Source organism: Spea bombifrons, chromosome 13 (genome assembly GCF_027358695.1).
Source record: "Spea bombifrons isolate aSpeBom1 chromosome 13, aSpeBom1.2.pri, whole genome shotgun sequence".
Classification (NCBI taxonomy): Eukaryota; Metazoa; Chordata; class Amphibia; order Anura; family Pelobatidae; genus Spea; species Spea bombifrons.
In genome coordinates, this window is record NC_071099.1 from 17,553,788 (window position 1) to 17,575,732 (window position 21,945).

At 41.1% G+C, this 21,945-nt stretch overlaps 1 protein-coding gene across 1 annotated transcript; it reads left to right on the plus strand.

Moving 5' to 3' along the window:
• The first annotated feature begins 261 nt into the window (after positions 1–261).
• Positions 262–21,581, plus strand: IKZF3 (IKAROS family zinc finger 3). Its single transcript, XM_053453459.1, has 8 exons — positions 262–330; positions 9,626–9,679; positions 10,344–10,472; positions 15,472–15,723; positions 16,176–16,343; positions 16,808–16,918; positions 18,410–18,526; positions 20,581–21,581. The coding sequence occupies exons 1-8, from the start codon at positions 324–326 to the stop codon at positions 21,255–21,257; spliced, it is 1,515 nt and encodes a 504-aa protein (XP_053309434.1). The 5' UTR covers positions 262–323; the 3' UTR covers positions 21,258–21,581.
• Positions 21,582–21,945: the final 364 nt, after the last annotated feature.

Genomic DNA, 21,945 nt, shown 5'->3' on the forward strand with positions numbered 1-21,945 from the left:
TCATTATATTATTGTATTATATTATTATATTATTTAGTATAGTTATTATATTATTGTATTTGTTATTATTATATGATTTATTATATTATTACATTATTGTATTATATTATTATATAATATATTATGAAGAAGGATAGTTAAACCAGAGTCCCCAGATCAAACTCCCACCGGACCCCGCCCCCGTGCGCGTGACGTCACGACGCCGCATCCCTCCGCAGCCTGTCTGATACTTGGAGTCTCCCGCGCGGCGGTCACTCGGAGGCTGCGCGGCTGAGGGAGAAGCGCGTGGAGCGGAGCGGGGATTTAAAGGAGCCGCTTCGAGAATGGCAGGTGAGAGGGAGGAGGGCAGCCGGCACCGCGGGGATTCTATCTGAGAGGATTAAATAAAATCACTTCATATCATACAGGCTGCGGATGCATTTAGTAAAGTTTTAAACTTTAAAGGTGTGAGGCGCATTCACTGACAGACTGCAGCGGAAGCTCGGGGTGCAGAGTCTATGAGGATATTTTCTAATACTTAGGAGCATTTCTGGTAACAGTAGATCCAGCTGTTAGTAGCAGTAGGGTCATTAATATAATTTAGGGTCTGGCACTGGAAATACCTCTAAGCATTAACCAGAAGGCATCTCTGTGGTGTTATATGGGGAGGGAAACCTGTCAGTCTGAAGGGGGCTTTATTGTGCAACTGTATGCAAGAATTTGGGAAGGGGGTATTATTACATTATATGGATACATGAGGAAAACATGCAGTATATTATTACATTTTATGGGCACATGAAGAAGACATGCAGTGAATTATTACATTATATGGGCACATGAGGAAGACATGCAGTGAATTATTACATTATATGGGCACATGAGGAAGACATGCAGTGTATTATTACATTATATGGGCACATGAGGAAAACATGCAGTGTATTATTACATTATATGGGTACATGAGGAAGACATGCAGTGTATTATTACATTATATGGGCACATGATGGGCATATATCATGTGGGCACATGATGGGCATATATCATGTGGGCACATGATGGGCATATATCATGTGGGCACATGAAGAAGACATGCAATGAATTACATTATATGGATACATGAAGAATGCATGCAGTGTATTATTACATTTTATGGATACATGAAGAAGACATGCAGTGTATTATTACATTACATAGATACATGAAGAAGACATGCAGTGTATTATTACATTATATGGGCACACGTAGAAGACATGCAGTGTATTATTACATTATATGGGCACATGAGGAAGACAAGCAATGTATTATTACATTATATGGGCACATGAGGAAGACATGCAGTGTATTATTACATTATATGGGCACATGGTGGGCATATATCATGTGGACACATGAAGAAGACATGCAATGTATTACATTATATGGATACATGAAGAATGCATGCAGTGCATGATTAAATTATATGGGCACATAATGGGCATACATTATATGGATACATGAAGAAGACATGCAGTGTATTATTACATTACATAGATACATGAGGAAGACATGCAGTGTATTATTACATTATATGGATACATGAAGAAGACATGCAGTGTCCCTCTTTATTGCAAGACATTTCATTTGCAATCCTGTCATTTTGTCTTGTTGCAGTCCGGTTTATTGGTGGTTTCACAGGAATTATTTTATTTTAACTTTAAATCGAATCTACTCTATCATTGTGCCCAATGCTAACATTGTGTCATTTTAGGTTCTTGGTATTTAGGAATTGTCAACAGAATGTAAATTCGATATGAAAAACTCTTTGTGTGTGTACATTTCCAAGTCATATCTCGCGCTATGTTTTTGTTTGCACTTAATATAATTAATAATAAACTTTACACGTGAGTATTCAGGCTGTTCGCTGCCTGAGCCGTTTTAAAAAGGGTCCCACCAAGATGCCCCTGTTTGTGTCAGGCGTATTCCACCATATTTATAATTGTTTACTTATTTAATTATAACGGGGCTATGCATGTCGAGCTGTGATAAGAATGAATTAATCCACAAAAACATTCCATTGGTTGCCATAGTAACATAGTCCACATTTACCACTTTGCACAAAAATGCTCTTTTCCTTATCTCTGTATATAATGTTTATGTATGAAGATGACTTTTAACCTGTTACCGCTGGATAGTTACTTTTTAATTCTTTTTAATTCTTCTAAAACCAATAGAGTTGGCTCTTTAGTCAAGATCTTTTGCCTGTTCTTTTTTATGTCACTTATTTTTGACGCCTTGGTGCATTCTCATATGTTTTTCTCCTTGTTATATATATATATATATATATATATATATATACATAGTACAGTATATTTACTAAGAGGTCAAAACACATAGAAACAAAAATTGCATTATTTTGTATTATTATTTTTTTTGAAATTCATGTTTGGCAACAGTAACATAAAGTAGAAAATGTAGTCTTTTCAGTCACCTTAATAAGTCTTTTGATTGTTAACCCATTCTGGGATTTGCAGCATGTTCTCTCGGAAATATTCGAATCCTAATATATGGTAGATTATAGTTTATTCGTTTTTGAGCAGAAATGGCTATGATCTGATTTTTTTGATGCGACATCAATACCCATTTGATGGCACAGAAGGAATAAAAATTGGGTTACGCCAGAAGAAAGACAATTTCTTTTGATTTTTTTTTGTAATTTACATATCAAAGTAGCATTTCTATTCTGTGCCAACATACCACACAGCTGTAATATTGTCATCGCGACTTCCAAGACTAACGGATTTGGAAGAATCATAATGTGGCTGGATCACTGGAACTGACACAATGATGATGGCTATAGAAGATTAGGTGACCTATTTCAATGCTTAAAGGGACAGTGTCACTAGTTCAAACACACCGAACACGGCGGGGATACTCTACTGTATCCACATAACCTACAGATATTATATGAATATACGCAAGGCCAATATAAAGAGCTCTTCAGTGACCTGTTCATTAACAGAAATGCACAAAGAACAAGGGGTCACCCTGGATTCTTTACAGTGAGGACAGTAAAGGTATGGAATCCACTGCCAAGGGAGGTGGTGTTATCCAGTACTATTAGATGCCTTCAAAAGGGGTCTGGATATTTTTTTTTTCAAAGGCATGACATACAGAGCTATAAATAGAATTTGAAGTGGCTTAATTAGGGATTTTTCCCTTCTTTTGGAAGGTTAGGTAGAAGGATTGAACTTGATGGACTTAGGTCTTTATTCAACCTTATTTACTATAATAACCATATATCTGCAGAAAACCTGCAGCTTGGGTTAGAAGTTATGTATTCTTTATACACATTATCCACAAAGGTTTACATTGTAGAAAAAGGGCACCCCTTCTACCCTGGAGCGGCAGCAGACTAGAACCAATTGGCCCATCTAGTCTGTTCCATTTCAATCAGTTGTACATATTAATTATTTATGATAGCTTTATGTACGTTCCAAGCTTTTTTGAATTCCTTTGGTTTTGGCTTTTCTACTAAATAAAGAGAAGAGAGGAATCAGAGGGCATACAGAATGGAGGATGCTGACAGGTGTCAGATCTCTATCTATCTATCTATCTATCTATCTATCTATCTATCTATCTATCTATCTATCTATCTATCTATCTATCTATCTATCTCTATCTATCTATCTATCTATCTATCTATCTATCCATCCATCTATCTATCTATCTATCTATCTATCTATCTATCTATCTATCTATCTATCTATCTATCTATCTATCTATCTATCTCTCTATCTATCTATCTATCTATCGATCGATCTATCTGTCTGTCTGTCTATCTATCTATCTATCTATCTATCTATCTATCTATCTATCTATCTATCTATAATAGTTATGAATCTAGTATGTAGTTGACACAGTTTCTAGTGTGTGGCAGTAAGATAAAGTCCTGATCTTTACACGCTGCAGTATGTACCAGTTACACATTAACCACTCAGCAAAGCCTCAAACCGTAACACCTCTGAGTTCTGTCCCATAAACTGCCCCGACAGGATGGAGTGTGAACTCATTTGAAATGTGACATTTTCTGTCATGTCTGAAAAAAACAATTTTTCTCTTTCTTAGGGTGGGCTGCTAAACGTGGTTAACCAGATCACTGCAGATGAATATAGAACTCTTTGGTTACATGTATTCCATGCTCTGCATGTCTCTGCTTCCTGTGGAACAAAAAATGTTACCCCATTTCTACTTAAAGGAAAGGGGTGGGCTGTATAACATAATCTTTGTTAACCTAATGTGTCACAATCCATTTCTTTGCACAATCCTCCCCTATCCAAACGGTTAACGCATTCACATCCTAGAAAAACATGAGACTGGTGCATGGCACAACATAACCCAACATACTTTTTTTTTGCTCAATTTCGGCTTTTTGTGATTCTTGCGAGCAGGGCCATTATTTTCAGATATTCTGCTGGACGACCTGTGGTTTGTTTTATTGAATGAATTTAATGATCCAAAGTCATTAAATGGACAGTAAAATGTCCCAGCCAACATTCATAAAAAAAAATAATTTTAAAGTCTCTTGTGATCGCTCTTATGAATGTTGTCTGGGTCATTATACTGTCCATTTAATGATTTTATTCCCTAAAAGCGCTCTCATTGAAATCAATGGGAGCCCTTTCTGTGCACACACAGGGGTCTCGATAGACCCCCTGCAACATTTCACGAGCTGACTGGTGGTTAAGTATATCAAATGTCATTTGCAAGGGAGACCACACATTAAGCTATCAGATGCATTAGAGTCCATGATGAAATGATAGCTGGAAAATCCCTTTAAATATTTAAATATATTTAAGTAGGGCATTAAATTATTAGAAATATTTCTAAAAAATATCCTTACTGTAGTTTTAAGAACTTTCTTTGAACTTCGTATTCGTTTAATATGACTTTAAATCAGAACACAAGCTGCTAGGTAATGGTGCAACTGTGAATTGAAACATTATTAAATATAATCTGGGTTCTTCTTTAACAACTTCCCTTTGCAATATTTATACGGCATATAACGCGTTCCATATTCCATAATATTCTTTATAATAGTCTGATATGAGAAAAGTTCATGAGCAGCTGATAGCCTTTTTATCTACTAATACAGTAACTATTAATTATTAAACCTCCTGCCAAGGAACAAAGCAAAGGTAACGTTATGCCGCACATCAAATAAGTATTTTTCTTTCCGGGGTTACATGAGCCCCATTCATAATGTGTTTTATCATTAACATTGCTAAGCAGGAGGTAGAAACGGACCACACTGCTTACACATAGTTTTCCAATAAGCGGAATTGTTTTCCCATCACTTTTATTTCCCGGAATGGATCTCCCAGGCCACACGAGCTTGGCTCGTTTCCTTGCGCTAATGACTATAGGGAGTAAAGATGCTTTTAGTATAATCATCGCGGAGGATGAGATCCATACGGTTTCACCGGCTCGGGTCGCAAACCCATTTGAGAATATTTGTTGTTGCTGTGGTTTAGTCGTGATCAGCATAATAGAAAATCTTACCCGTCGGAATGAGTAAGACCTACCTGTGACTCATATCTATCAAAGTGATTGGTATCAGCAGGTGGGATCTCAATGAAAACCACGCTGAGTTACATAAGGAAAGAGGAAAGAGTGTAACATTTAGCGGACGCCGGAACGCTGGAATAATTCATTCTGGTTCCTGACTCATTTAATCCAGGGTGTAATTTATCGAGTTGTGTGAAACCTCCACCAGCTCTGGGATTCACTGGGGTCTGCGAGTTTTGAGAAGGACTTGGTAGGACCTTTTACACTTGTTAACAAATACCACTAGAATTAAATAGCAAGATTGTTCCCCCCCCTAAATAAATAAATAAAAAAAATGCTGACCCCCCCAAAAACAAATGGAGCTATCAAGAGAATATGGACGGTGTTGGCAATATTGTGTTACATTACGGTTTATGTAGCCACCCACCCCCAGTAATGTTATTTATTATACTACAGAGTCCTTCGCATTAAACGGAAACTGCTACTATTTTGTATTACATTGTAACAGATTGATTTGATACATTTTGACACTTTGTGCTGTTTTCTATTTTAAAACATAATGTAATGTTTCCAGGCAACTGCATATTAGCCATTTGTATTTTATGTTAGCCCAGTCGACTAGACAAACCCCCTGACTCCTTATCATACTGCCTGTGACTGCTCGTGACTCTGGCTTGTGAAAGTCTGTGGAGGAACGGACTTCATTAAGGTTGCCGTAAAGAATCAGCTTAGTGTGGCGTCCTAACCTAGAGCAAGTCTCCCGAGATATCACATGACTGACGTCAACGACAGCCTCCAGGTCTGCAGATAAAGGACGTTTATGGCAACAAAATGAGATAAAACCAGGTTTTTGTCAATGCCCACCTACATTACCGAATATAGCTCTGTTTCTAATATGTTTAATTAAACCTTACTGATAATAAAAGGTAAAAATGGTAAAATATTACCTTTTATTATCAGTAAGGTTTACTTAAACATTAATTAAAGCTCACCCTTCATGTGTGAATATTCAAATGATTTATTGAAATTGTTTTGTGGCTTATCCTCATTATGCCAAGGAAAACCTGTTTAACCCCTTAAGGACAATGGGCGGTCCCAAAACCCATTGAAAACAATGCATTTTGAGCCCGTACATGTACGGGCTTTGTCATTAAGGGGTTAAAACATCCACTAAACAGTGTGGCATCCACAATATTTACTTTTTATCGTATGTATTGATTGCCATCTGTGTGCAAAATACTAGTATTTAGTAGTCGATACAATGTGAACACGTTGGATGATGTCATAAGAATTAATTTCACATTCAGCTGGAAATAACTGCATATTATTTCTTTACCCAGACCCAGTTGGTTTAGATCAGAAAACGCCATTAATAAAAAAAAGAATGAAAGGCTAAATTTGCATAGTTTTAGAGGAAAGTGACAAATATGCTTACGTTTATTGCTTATCTTTGTAGAGTTAAGGTTTATGGAATAATATCCTATTATATACATTAAGACGGAATCCTAGGGACAGTGCATGCTTGTTATAGTATATCGTATTAACTTGGTGGCTTTAGGGTAGAAGAAAGTATCTTCTTTTCCAGCGGATATGATACGAAGAAAGGGTAAGAAAGACTTTTTGAAGTCAGGAACATTCAGATGTGTCCTGCATTAATAGACTAGGTATAGCTCCAGTACACACTGTCATTGCTTTGAACAAATGCATATTCTTTTGGCTTTGAGTCTTAACCTGAGCGCCAAATGTAAATGTTATACATTGGAAAAAATGGACTTTACTGTGTGTTTTGAGAGATACCGTTATTCCTTAATTCAATGCAACATAACCAGCGACCCGGCTACGCGGGCTTCTTACACTTTCCCACCCATTTCTTACAGGGCTTTTCTTTGAAGTTCTTCCTTAGGTCCCTTTGGGGATTGTGAGCAACAGAAGTCAGTATTTATGCAAATCAGGGCTTGACTGATTTCAGTGTGAAGTAGACTGTCAGTACTTCCAACAGGGACCCCTGCCAGGAACTGTTCATATCCAGTAATATCATAGGTCCTTTATGAGGTTTCTCCTAGCGATGAGTAAAGCGGTGGTTGGATAATATGTTAAATTGCCGTTTACTTTGGTGCTTCTCAAGGTGTTATTTGAGTGGCGCTTACATCAGGTGGACATTGAATGAAATCACATAAACAGTAACTAAATCAGTGAAAGTGTACAGTGTACATGAAACTCTAGGCTCAACTGTAATGTTACTTAGTTCTTGTCATCAGTATTCGTTTACAGTGACACCCCCAGTGCCTGTACACTCACTCAGTGACACCCCCCCAGTGCCTGTACACTCACTCAGTGACACCCCCCCAGTGCCTGTACACTCACTCAGTGACACCCCCAGTGCCTGTACACTCACTCAGTGACACCCCCAGTGCCTGTACTCTCACTCAGTGACACCCCCAGTGACTGTACTCTCACTCAGTGACACGCCCCCAGTGACTGTACACTCACTCAGTGACACGCCCCTAGTGCCTGTACACTCACTCAGTGACACCCCCAGTGCCTGTACACTCACTCAGTGACACCCCCCCAGTGCCTGTACACTCACTCAGTGACCCCCCCAGTGCCTGTACACTCACTCAGTGACACCCTCCAGTGCCTGTACACTCACTCAGTGACACGCCCCCTGTGCCTGTATACTCACTCAGTGACTCCCCTCAGTGCCTGTACCCCCCTGGTGACTCCTGCCAGCTCCTGTACACTCAATGAGTCGCCCCCTGCGCCTGTGCGTTTGTGCAGTAACACCCCCAGTGCCTTTGCGTGTCCTTTTCGTCTCCTTCGCCTGCCCTGAGATATTCATTTTTCTGAAGCTTTCCCAGTGGAGTGCGAGATTAGGCTACGCATGAGAATGAAGAAGTTGTAAAAGTGATCTTTGCGCTACTTTATTTACTTGAAATTAAAATCTTAGTAAGAAAAACTCAAATGACCGATTTTTTCTGTGAAATGTTTCTCCCGAGCCCTGGTTCTTCATCATGATGTCGTTTTTTTGAAGTTTTGGATGTTTTTTTGCCCTTCCTTGAGTTGGCGTTTCCAGTATTTTTTCTCCGCGTGGGTGCATTCACCCCCTCGTTTGCTACCAGGGCATTTCCATGGAAGATCATTCTCTTAACAAACAGGAGCGCTTAGCACTGAGATGACACATCCTACATTCAGTATTATCGTTGGGTTTTTCATTCACACGCTTAAAACAAAACAAGGGTGATGTATTTTATTGCATTGGTAGAAAATATGTCCTGGTTCCAGGAAAACTATAACACTTTTTACAGGAAGAACCTCTTATTGTTTTAATCATTTAAACATTTATTGAATATCTAAGCCGATCAGATATTGATTGAGGCCAACAGCAAGCGTCCATAATCCAATTTCACGAGATGCTCCTATTATGAAATAAAATATATTTCCTAAATAAGAATAAAATTGGGAAATAATCATTTATTATCATGTAAGTAATATCTATTGCTTCCTATATTAGTAGAGGCATTCTCGTGGCAGCACTTTGTGATAGGCCGGTAACCCAAAAGGTTACTGGAGAAATTAAAGGTGCTGTTCCAATAAGACAAACCATTACTTGTTCCTCTTAAAGTTTAATCTCAGGAATTTCTTGTAGAAGAAAGAAGAAGAAGAAGAAGAATACCGAAGTCTATTCACTAAAGAGAGAGTAGCAGGAGGGTCCCTGATATCACTATGCATTATGATCATACCTGGGCACTTGTGGGCACCGGCTACCTGGAGCCTACCCTTGGGGGATGCAGCCAGGGCTGCCCACTGATCCCGCTGACCTCCGCGGGCTGTCTCACTGACACCGGGGGCATTTCCGCGCTGACATCACCGGAAACACCCCCATTTAAAGGGCAAACGGACGGGGAGTGGGGTGCGTCAAGACCCCGCTCCCACCACCCGGAGGATTCGGGTGTTGCGTAATATGCGTGCATTATACAGGCTCAGCTAAGTCCTCCTCGGGGGAATAGCTGGCTAGGGCTTGTCTTTGGTTTTACACTGTGATATAAGGGGACTGCCACTCCATTAATGGGTTAATGAAATTATTTTTCTGTTTTTCTTTTAGACTCTGATACAAGTATGGATTTGGTGAATTCCCAAGAGCAGCCGGAGCCCGCAGGTACCTTCATTCCTTAAATAACTGAGCAAAACGTACGATAGGCAAATATCTGACCCCTCGCTCTTTGGTGGATTGGATGCTTTGTTGTGTAATTAACTCATCGTTAGCTTTGGTGAGGTCTGCAGACCTTAGAAGTGGTTTGCTGCAGGTTTTTGAAGCCCAGTAATGAGTGTATTTTATAGTGTTTGATTTCAGAGTTGTTGACACAGATTAGCACGGCATTAAAGGTTATGTCCCAGATAACGCTCACCCTTCATGTGTGAATATTCAAATGATTTATTGAAGTAGATTTTTTGTGGATTATCCTCATTATGCAAAAGCAAAAACTGTTTAAAAGGTCAAATAAAGAGTGTGGCATCCACAATATTTACTTTTTATTGTATGTATTGATTGCCATCTGTGTGCAAAATACTAGTATTGTAGTCGATACAATGTGAACACGTTGGATGATGTCATAAGAATTAATTTCACATTCAGCTGGAAATAACTGCATATTATTTCTTTACTCGGTGTTCTGGTTATTGGAATCTGCACCCAAATCTATACATGTCTGATGCACCTTAAGGTTCCCGGAAATTAAAAAAAACCAAAAAACAAAGATGGCCGCTGACATCCAACCATTGAGTACATTATGACAACCTGTAACGAATGCGTTATATTTTAGATTTGAGCATTTGCTCTTCAAAGAGAGTCCAAGAGACGGACTCGCGTGATAAGAGACTCTCGCTACATAAGGAAGAGACATCGGAAGATACAGAGCAAAGCTGCTCCCAGGAAGCCCAGCAAGACAGGGGTAAGAGTGCCCACTCCCTTTAAGTCTTACTCCTTAGCCTGCCCCTACTAGTGGGCAAAATATGTCTTTAAACCGTACGGTTATTCAGATGGTGGTCCATTAATCAATCCAAACATTGTCAAAACGTATGTTCCTTAGAAGTGCCATTTGTAAGGGAATGCTTGGAGATCCAATAGTAACTGGATGAACGTTCTTCTTAAGCCCTTTCTTCATTCAGACTCGGGTTCCCTATTTCCTAGCATTCTCGTTGACAAACTCACTAGATGTACTTATGGTCCACCAGGGACCTGTAATCTCTCCAACACTTTTTTTTCGTAGACAAGCAGAATGTTTAATTACTAAAGGAAGCTGTCTTGGTAAATGAGAAGTTTCACCAGGTCCGTAAAATAAAGCAGTCCTGGGGCATTAAAAAAAAACAAAAGTACATTCCCACGGATGCTAGATACTTCCAATTATATCTTTACAAAGACGATTTGTTCCAGATTTTGTCATTTGTGGCACTGCTTACTGTCACGTGGCTGGGAAGTAGAGAGCTGGACTCATTGCCCTTAATTCATTGGGTTGAAACGTATTTGCTATTAAAGAAAATATAAATATATAACTGTAATTATCATTGGTTAGAACTCTGTGCCGTTAGCACCGGCTTCCTTCTTCTTGTTAAAATGTATTGGAAAAAATGGGATACAAATGTGATTTTATGCCATTTATTCTTTTTTATTCTTTTTGCATTTAGGTTAGCCCGGTTATATACATTTTACCCCTTTTATCTGGGATTACGGTGTCGCTGCGTTTGTTAACCTGTATACATTGTTTGAATGTTCGTTGAATGTCCATAGTGAAACAACGTAACATTCTCTGCAATGGGAGCTGTGACCTAAAAAGCAACATATTGTTTGTGAATTTTGAATAATTTTGCAGTCTTTTAGATAACATTCCTGCCATAAAGCTCATTGTGCTAGGGGTAATTGGGGAGTTTTGGGCCACTTACCCTGCAGGTTGTTTGCCCCTAGAAAGCCACCGTTGAATCATGATCATGGGGATAAACCTCAGTAAATGCCGGCTGTTTTGTTTCTACCTTAATCCAGGTAGTTAGCAGAGAATGATATTGGCCCCACATTACTGGAGACCAAAAATGGTTGGAAACGGTAACATTGAAAACGCAGATACGAGTTAATAAAATGTCTTTAACTTCACTCTTCCATCAGTCGATGCGGTCGACGTACTTCTGCTTGTCGAGAGTTTATAGTTTGTGTTTTATTGTAGAATGGCGGTATTAGCGCTCACATCACCTCATGAGTGATCAGAAAAGGCGCTATTCATCTCGCAAAGTTACCTTTATACACAGAGAGTTGCCTAATTTCAGGACAATTCTACTTTAAAGTGCCGCCTGTCTCCGTTATTTACGGACTACGAGCGATCTGCGTGGTCTCTGTACGACAGAATCATCTAATATTCGTAAACCCAGCCTAGCTCTGTAATCGAATACCATATCTTTGTCGCCAATCTCGAGAAACGTGTACTTTCCGCTAACCCTATTAGTTGAATTATTAGTGTGTCCTTTGGTTTTTTTTGCAGCACCAGCTCTTCCTGCCACAAGCCACTCCCGGCGAGTCATTAGATTCTGCTGCGGTCACAATTTGTACACCCATACCCCCCCCCCGAGATTGGGCACAAACCACTTGGTCTCCGGTGTCCTCGATTAGATTGTTCTCGTCTTTCTGTGCATTTACTTCCCAAAGGACCTTCCAAGAGTAGATAGATACGGCAGCACCAGAAAAAAAAACTATTAATTCATTTCAGATGGTAGACTAAGAGAACATAACTAACTTTTTATGAAAAAGGTTGAAGAATTTGTTCCGTTCCGCAGAACCTCTGGGACCTTTTCACCTCCGTATGTATTCTAGCCTCCTCTGTAGAAGCAACTTGGTCTGACATCAAAGAGGGTCAGTAATAGGAGCATTCATTAGTATGTATATATATATATATATATATATATCCCTTCTTATCAGCAACATGAGAAAAACATGTATTTAACGAATCCCATATGCTGTTATTTCTGGATTATTTAGGGCTATTTGTTGCAGCTGGGTGAGGTTTCTATAGGTTTTGCTACCGACCGACTATTCTCCTTTTTGTTAATTGTGGCATTTTGGGCATTTTGCCTTTGGGTATCAGGGAGCAGGTGGCAGCCACCAGCCTAGCAAACTACTCTTTCATATGATTAAAATGATTAAAAGGGTGTTGGTGAGCCAATAGTGAATACTCACTGATGTTTATAATAATAGCCCCCCGATATTCACTGCGTATCGTCTCGTACGCTGTCATGGAGTCGTGTCATTTGTATAATGTACGATATCTGCTCCCCAGAAAGCCCACTCTCCTGCTGCGCCTCTTTGACCGTGGAAGCGTGATGTACACGGCTGTCAGCGCTCCGTTTGACTCAGGCGGCAGCCCAGGTTCAGGATGTGGTATCCGCCTTGGTTTGGCAGCAGGCTGTTCTTACGTACATAGCGTGTCCTGGGAGCAGCGGCAGGCTTAGTTGGTAAACGCTTGTGGCTTTTTTTTGCTAGTCCCTTGGTTTGGTTTCTATTTCACGCGTTGCTCTTCTTCGCATCTGTAGAGCGTTTTCACAAGGAAAGAGTCCTTGTGGTCCATCCATTCGTGAGAAGTAACAACAAGGCTCTGTTTTTTTTTTTATGCTATTTTAAGGCTGATAACCATTTTTTTTTTTGTTAAATAGCCGTCATTTTTCATGTGAGCCTGGAGCGATATTCAGGTTACAATCACCCTGTTCCATTTTTGCATGATAATTGTTGACAAGTCTAATCTGCTTTAAATCTTTTAAAAGAGGAAGGGCCTAAAATGACCTCCCTTCACCTCCCCCTTTATAAAGCCTATGGGAACCAATCAGCAACAGCCAGCAACTAGGTTAGACAGGGATAACCACACGGATCCTATGGACAGCGAGATGGGGTGGTGCACAGGGGACACCTAAGGAAGGTTTACTATACATTGCATTCATTGGTAAACGCCATTACATGGGATTAATAAAAGTATAGACTGGTGAAGATTTGCTTTAATCTTTTTTTGTGGTTTGGAAATATATAAACCATCATTCAACAGCTACCTACTTCACCTAGCGGTCCGTAGGCTGCCCTCCGCTGAAGGCATACAAACGCTCGGCTTTAAAGATGAATCCTACATATATATATATATATATACATATATCACCTAGAGATACATTGTGTTGTAGTTAAAACAGGTTACCAATAACCAAATTCTAAGGATCTCTCCTTGACACCCCTTACATTGTTGTTGTAAAATGAAGCTGAAATTCATATTTCTAGGATGAAAAAGGAATTGTGATGTAAAGACCTTGGAATATTCTCTGTGTTTATGGCTCTCTCAGCCTTTAGTCGCACGAAGGATGTGAGAAAATAAAAGAAATGGGTTATTCAGCTGCAGCCCCAGCTGCAGCATCTCCTGCGGTCTCACCGGGTTCAGGGAAAAGGCTTCAGTGCCTGTGGTCTCGAGGACCCCTCGGTGCTGCGCAAGGTGTAAAAATGTTAGATATGTCTGTGGTGTCGTGCAATTCGAACCTCCCGTGATAGTGGGAAGGTGAGAAAAGAACGTGCCACCCAGGACCTCTCGTTAGATATGACAAATAAAACGAACACGCCTGTGTGGCATTCAGCTTTTGCACGGTGGCGTCCAGTAAAGTGACCACACGTGGCGTTTGTGGCTGTAGATTCCTTTTCTAACGATAACTCGAAGAAAGAAAAGACTAATGAACAAAAACTAACAAAATGGGGCTTCTCCCCCAAAATTCTTCACTTATGGAACACACAAGGGTTGAGCAAACACTTAAACAGAGGTTTGACCCGTTTGGAGAATTTTAAGATACCCCCCCCTTCTTTTTAACGTATTATCCCATACGGTTTCTTCTATATGTATGTGCTTTACATTTATAGATCTCGCAGAAAGCTCCGTGTAATTATATTTCAGCCACTACATTGTATATATTGTGCGTCTCTCCCATTCCCAACCCTTCCGTTACTTTACACCAAGCCCCACAACTAGCATCTTGATAAATATTTATAATGTTTATTTTTTTTTCGTCTTTGTGAATCATCGCAGCTCTATTTTTGTATTCTAAACCCAAAAATACCCTGAGTAATTCAAAGACAAGTCAGACGGCTCCCTAACTAACCAGCGCATGTAAGACTGTGGTTTCACTAAAGTCTCTAAGTCTTGTAGCCATTGCCGGACCTCATTTGTAAAAAGAAATAATAGACTCCCCCGAAAGAGCTTTATTATCTATCGCTGATCGATAGATAATAAATCGCTGGTGGCTCAATTGGAAAAAAGATTGTGGTCCATTTGATAGGAAATATTGGAGTCGTTAGTCCGGGTTAAGGTCCTCAGTGAGGTTTGGGCTCTCCAAGTCCATCTCAAATTCCATGAGGAATATAATGTTACTTTCTGATAATCGCTACGGAATGTTACAGTTTCCTGAAGCCTTCTGTAAAATCGTATATGGATCCCTTCCTTCCTTCAGGAGGACGTTACATATGAATTAGCCGGCCACTTTATGTTATCTATGGATTTTGTTTATTTTCCCTCTATTCTTACCTTAAAAACACACGCCCTGGCCTGGTCCAGTCTAGAGAAGTTTGAGCTGAAAATAATCCCATGATTTGGGCTTTCCAATCACCATAACGGGATGAGAAGCCCGGTGACCATCCGTGTGGCCTCCATGCTTGTTTTGGCTTTATATTGAATTAGCTGAAGAACATTTCCGTGGAAAACAGCACCCACGCTCCAAAAATACCTTCGACGTCCCAGGAAATAGCTGTGACAGCAACGCATTCCCGGCTCCCTTCTTCTGGTGTTGGGCTACCGCTGGCCGTACCAACGATCCCAGTTCCCACTGATAATGGAAATGTATGACGTGCGTAACTCATCAGTTGGTTAACCATATGATTCTTTTTTCTGTTAGCAGGTGATACGGTGAATATTAAAGATGAATATAGCGCTAAAGAGCCCTCGGAATCAGAACTCTCTGACCGCCCGGAGGGTGCCGACCTCCGCTATGGGTTTGGATTAGACGCCACGCAGTATAATAATATGCAAAGAAATCACTCTCCGTATGACGCAAACAGACCGGGGATCGGGAAACTCTACTGTGACCTCTGTGGACTGGCCTGCAACAGCTTGAATGTCTTACTGGTGCACAAAAGAAGTCATACTGGTAAATACAGCAACAAATACAACAAAAAAAGTTTGTAATCACAAGAAAATAACACAAAAAAACTTTTGTCTGCTGCTATGGAAACAAAAACTGTGACCTATTAATGCACACTCATTGTGTCAGATGACCACTGGGTAGAATTAATAATTCCCGGAGATAAGGAAGCATTTTACGTAATTCCCGAGGTATTTCTGGGTAGTGTGGTAGGGGTGTTGTGCTTCTTATAGATCTCGTTGAACGAGTAGCGCAGCTTTTATGATGCGGAGTAGAGCAGGTTTGACGAACTCCAAGACACAGATTGGGTTTTAAGGTATTAGGCAATTTTTATTATGTTCTAAAATCCAGGAACATTATGAGCTACTTTTGTAAGATAAAGGCTATTTTAGGGAAATATTTCTCAGACGTGTCGGAAAAAGAGTTCAAATTCTATCTTCTTTTCTTGTGTTTTTTAGGGGAACGTCCTTTCCAGTGTAACAAGTGCGGGGCATCCTTCACCCAGAAGGGGAACTTGCTCCGGCATGGCAAGCTGCATACCGGGGAGAAACCTTTCAAATGTCACCTGTGCAGCTATGCGTGTCAGAGGAGAGATGCCCTGTCTGGGCACCTCCGCACCCACTCTGGTGAGCATGACTTCTACTTTTGGGTTTACAGGCGAGGGAGCGCGAGGTACGCATTTTCAACCGCAGCAGAATACATCGATGATATATCCATGCATTGTTCTGCGAGTTAAAATTAAAATGATTTCAGGTCCCCTGTCCAGGTTTCAACCATATTTTCTGTTATTGTCAGATTTGTGCTCAGAGCTGCGTAAAGTTTAGTGGTAACTTTTTAACAATGAAAAATATCAACACTTTTCAGTAGAATAATCCCAAAATCTGTTGTGTCAAGCGTTCAGATCCAGTATAAATACCAAAATAGCACATAATTGTGATGCTGTGATGACATGGCATCTGCTGACACTCCATGCTGGATAACGGTACTTTACCCCAGGACACCTGTTGCATTGGACCTATTATTTGTCTCGCTGTGTGATGTGCGGTATAGCAGTGGATTAAAAAAGTGACATCTCTCTGATTTCCCCCAGTGGAGAAGCCGTACAAGTGTGAGTTTTGTGGACGTAGCTACAAGCAGCGCAGCTCTTTGGAGGAGCACAAGGAGCGTTGTCGTATTTATCTCCAGAACGTCACAGAGTCCGGTGGGTTTAACGTCTGTCGCTACAAAGACTGCCTTTTCAGTGCTTTCAATTATATATATATATATATATATATATATATATATATATATATATATATATATTACACTATCTATAATTATATATATATATTACACTATCTATAATTATATATAAATATTTCACTATCTATAATTATATATATATATTACACTATCTATAATTATATAAATATATATATTACACTATCTATAATTATATATATATAGTGTATATTACTATATTGAGTGTTATAGATGCGTTGGGAAAATGAACCCATTGGACACGGAAGTTACTAGATGTAGTAATCGTTCTGAAGGTCTCGCAGAACTAATACACAGGCTTTGAATTAACACATTTCGGTCTAAAGAGCTTGCTATCTCTTATACAATGCGTCCTTACGCAATGGTAAATGGACCGTTTCATTGGTTTCTACGGCGACAAAACCCATTTTGACACTTTGCACCACAACCAAATTTACGTACGTTACCTGCTGCATTTGCTTTTAGTAAAACACAATATAATAAATATAAATAAATATAATAAAGAAAACGTTAACCGTGCAGTAAGGCACATGAAAGCACGCGCTTTTCACACGTTGCAAGATTAGAATCAGATGCTGCAGGAACAGCGTGTCCCGCGGGTGTGAATTACTTTATGTAATATTGTTAGAAGTCTTAACCATCCTGCACGCTCAACCCCTGACAATAAGATGCCCTCCCTCTCCGCGTACCGCTCTCCTTCCTCTGCTGACCACAAATGTGAAGGGACGGGAAGTAATGGCTGCAATCAGACGGTGAGGATACCCGAGTATTCGCCTTGAATAGACTTAGAATAACCTCAAGCCAGCCCCGGTGGAAACAGCGACGCAAGCCAGAAAGAGCACTCCTCTCGGCACGGGGATGGTAATTAGAGGGCCCTATTCACTAAATCGTGGAGTAGATGATTTCTGACTCGCAAGTTGAGCCTTCCAAACCTTGGGGTTTATAAAGTGTACCACGCTGTCTAATAAGCAAGCCCAATAAAATACACGTAAGCCAATACAGAGTTGTCTAAAGGCCGAGACGTGCGTGTGGCGTCCCACCACAAGCATACAGAACCGTTGGCTGGATGGAGGTTCAAGGTTGACACTGCAGGTGCTTCAGAGATCAGTCTGTAGATGGAACATTCAGCCCATAGGCTTCCGACCCTGCGTTTAAAGACAACGTCTTAAACAACAGACTATACAAACGAGGGAGCCCGCGTAAGGAATCTCTGTGCTCCTCGGTCTATAACGTGTCCGTATTGGCATGTATCAATAAGTATCTTATTTTGCTTGCTTGGAGAACATGTCTAATAACATAAGGCAAAGTTACAAAGTTACACACTTCCTATGGCTCATAAATACAATCTTTTCAGAAGTGGTTTTAAGGGGTCTTCATATCTTGATTTATTTATCCCGCTGCGCCATTTCTTTTCTTTCTTCTTGCCCTACAGTAATTGAGGGCCCTCGGCAGCCCAAGCCGGAGGCCGGGAGCGAGAGAGCTATGGTTCTGGACAGGCTTGCCAGCAACGTGGCGAAGAGAAAGAGCTCAATGCCGCAAAAGTTTATAGGTAAGAGAATATTTGGAGATGTTTTTCATTTAAAAGTTCACCCCGAGGGAAGCTATACGCGATGTTTGTCTTGATGTGGTGACGCTTGCATGATCTGATTTCCTTTTCTGAAGTCCTCTCCCTTCCACTCACCGCACCCTGATGCCTGAATCGAGTAGGGGAGAGATAAAACGATAGGGATGAATAATCATGCAGACCGCGAGAACAGACAGCTAAGATGTCTTCTTCCATGGTATACAGATGCGGTGGCTTTTGAAGACATATTGTATTGTATTTAGTGCGCTGGTGGTACACAGATCGCGTGCAGAGGTCCTTGGGGTGGAACACTGAGATAGCAGAAGGGGTTAATGATCCAAAACATTCTGATTTGGGCTACTGACTGGAATCCAGTTCTGATTCTGATCCAGCAACAGGTGCAGGGCAAATACATTTAAACAGCCAGGAGGCACATAGGATCGGATCAAAACGTTGAGAGAAGTCGCCCCACCGGGCTTCAGACCCCCTGCTCCCCAATACTCCTCCGCAGGGACACATGATTCGTGCGCCATCTTTACACAAATCCCAAGCAACACATCTGACCCGCGTTAAAGACACGTGATTTGGTCCGTCAGGGCTTATTGAAGGGTTTCGAGTATCATAACTTAAGATTTTCTCACTGCGAGGTGTTTTAGAAGTCACGTCTCTCTTTGCCCCCCCCACCCCATACTCTCCTCCATGCGGTTGGGCTTCGGAGTTTCAGAACCTGTTTCCAAGTAGCTCCTGAGATGCACAAAGCTCCCGGTTAGATGTGTTTGGCGGGGGTAGAGGTGGGGAACTTTCTGCACGGGGTCATCGAAGCATAAAGCATAAAGCATAAAGGGGAAGAGCTTCCCGTCCGGGCATCTGCAGGTATCAGACAACTTCAGGGTTTTGTTATTAAGTATATAAACGTTTCTCTGGCACACGTGTGGCTGCGTGAGGTTATCGTGGATAATAGTATAGTATAACTATTGTTTATTATTATTATTATAATATAACATGTACAAGACTATGTGTATGCATATATGTGCATTGTATGTTTGTACATATGTAAATATTCTCATTCTGTCTTATCTATTATTTGCTGCTATCTCTCACGCAGAGTATTGCCGAATTGGCAGTTTCTATCCCGATTCCGATAAAGCGCAGGTTGCTTTTTTTTGTTTTTTGGGTTTTTTTTACTTTCTCATCAATTTCTTACCCTGAGAGATTTTCAACAGAGGATTGGGGCCTTGCTCACGCGATGATTCATCTGAACTTGACGAGGGATGCTTAGGTTTCGCAGAGTAAGCGGGTGTTAGCGATGTCACCAAAACTGCCTGCGTGGCGTGCAAGACAATCGAGCTCTCGGTAAACAGAGCCGCGCGCGATTCTGTCCCGCGGTGACTCACTTTGCAGTGAGAGATGTCTGAGATAAAGATATATTTATACACCGGCCTCCAGGGCTCGTCTTACCTTAGAACCTGATCCCCCGCAGTGTTCCGTGTTGCTCTTTCTCAAGTTTTCTGGCGCTTATGTCCGCTAATTTGTCTGTGTCTACTTTATTCGCAGCTTGTTTATGCTTATTCACTCTTCCTCTTTGAGTATGATCGGCTTGACTGACACTCCAGCTTTCTTCTGCCGTCCAGAGCTTTTAACGCTCCGTTTCTTTGGCTGTGTCCAATGTTGATCCCGTACCATGTTGTACCTCCAGCACTTTTAACACCGCCTCGGTGTCACCTTTGTGTCTGTGTTCTGAACAGCGCCTTTCCGACCTTGGGTTGAGTCAAGGAATGGCTCTTGGTGTGAGTTTGGTGTCAGATTGGATGTTATTGAAGCTGGGGAATTGTGTATTTCTCCAGTTCCTTGGGAGGTGTATCTACCAGTTACCTCTCCTCTATTTTGATAAGGCAGCTCTTATAAAATGAGAATGCCGCATGGATTCGTTCGTTTCTGAAGGACTCGGTGAACGGCCATAGAGGTAAAGTTTGAAGGAACTGGAGAATCTGCAAGCCGTGCTAAATATCTTTGGTTCTATGTGTGTTCTCTTTTCCTAGGAGAGAAGCAGCAATGCTTTGAAGTGTCCTATAACAATTTATTGTATGATAAGGATCATGATATGATTCCCTCACGGATCATGGAGCAGAATTTAGGAACTCCTATGGCCTATATAAATACAGATGCTTTGCACCCCTTGGCCCACGCTCCACCAGCTCCCAGCGCTGAAATGGTGTCTGTGATCAGTAGTCTCTACCCGATACCTCTCACACGCATGGAGATGACCAATGGCCACCTGTCCTCTCAGCACTTCAAGGAAAAATCATCACTTCCAGATAGAGGTTTGTCACCCATGGCCAGCGTTCAGGACTCCACTGACACAGACAGCAGCCACGAAGAAAGGGCCATTTACCCGTCCAGCTTAAACTCGGCTCCTCTGAGGTCCAGCAACGCACGCCAGGCCCCCAAAGAGCTCATAAAGGTTTGTGATTCGTTGAAGCACCCTGTCCTAAATCAATGCGATGGTCTGCAGGTACTGAGCAAGGAAGGGTCTCCGTTGGGCATTTATCGCTGTGAGCACTGCTGCATCATTTTCCTGGATTATGTCATGTTCACTATCCATATGGGGTGCCACGGCTTCCGGGACCCGTTTGAATGCAACATGTGCGGCTACCGCAGCCAGGACCGCTACGAGTTCTCGTCTCACATCGCTCGTGGGGAACATCACGTGAAATAGCGGGGATACCAGCGGTATCCGTTTCCACGCACAGACTTCTATCTCCCTACAAAAAGTGAAGTCAGAGAGGAAGCCGTCCCATCGCCTCGGTCCACGGAGCATTTTAGGTGCATTGATTGTACGATTTACCCAAAGATGATGGCGTTATCGGCCGGTGCGGGGCGGACTTTTCCCCTGTACAAAACACAGACTTTTAAAACATTGCCGAGTCTGCTCCCCCTGGCAACGGTATCTCTTTATATCAAACCACTCCAATGTTCTATTTCGCTAATTCTCTTTCTTAATTTTGTATTTAGAGCAATAAATATTTTCTGTGTATTTCCACCCCTACGCGTTACTATCTGTGACATTGTATCCGCTTGCAGGGTTCTTTTTTATTGTTTTGTAAAAATCGAAAGATAATTGTGACCCCTTTTAGTGGCTCTTAGGCTTCATAAAGTTGCAGATGCTTTTGGGATCTGGGGAGCCCCTTCTTCATGTTAAAAGGACCTTTGAGGTCATAATGCATTCCGAAGACTCTCTGGGGTCATCGCTTGGCCACGGACAGCATATAGAATTAAGTTAGGGTTTTTTTTTCTTCAGTTTTCATCAAACTATGAGTTCGCAGGTGAGTAGAGGATCTCAGCGCATGCCCTTTCCTCGATCATAGAAAAATAAGCCAAGACTGATTCACGACATCATGTGTTTT

Coding starts and splice junctions, on each gene's coding strand:
- IKZF3 (XM_053453459.1), top strand. Junction 9,680..10,343: donor AGAGCAGCCGGAGCCCGCAG/GTACCTTCATTC, acceptor GTTATATTTTAG/ATTTGAGCATTTGCTCTTCA. Junction 10,473..15,471: donor GGAAGCCCAGCAAGACAGGG/GTAAGAGTGCCC, acceptor TTTTTCTGTTAG/CAGGTGATACGGTGAATATT.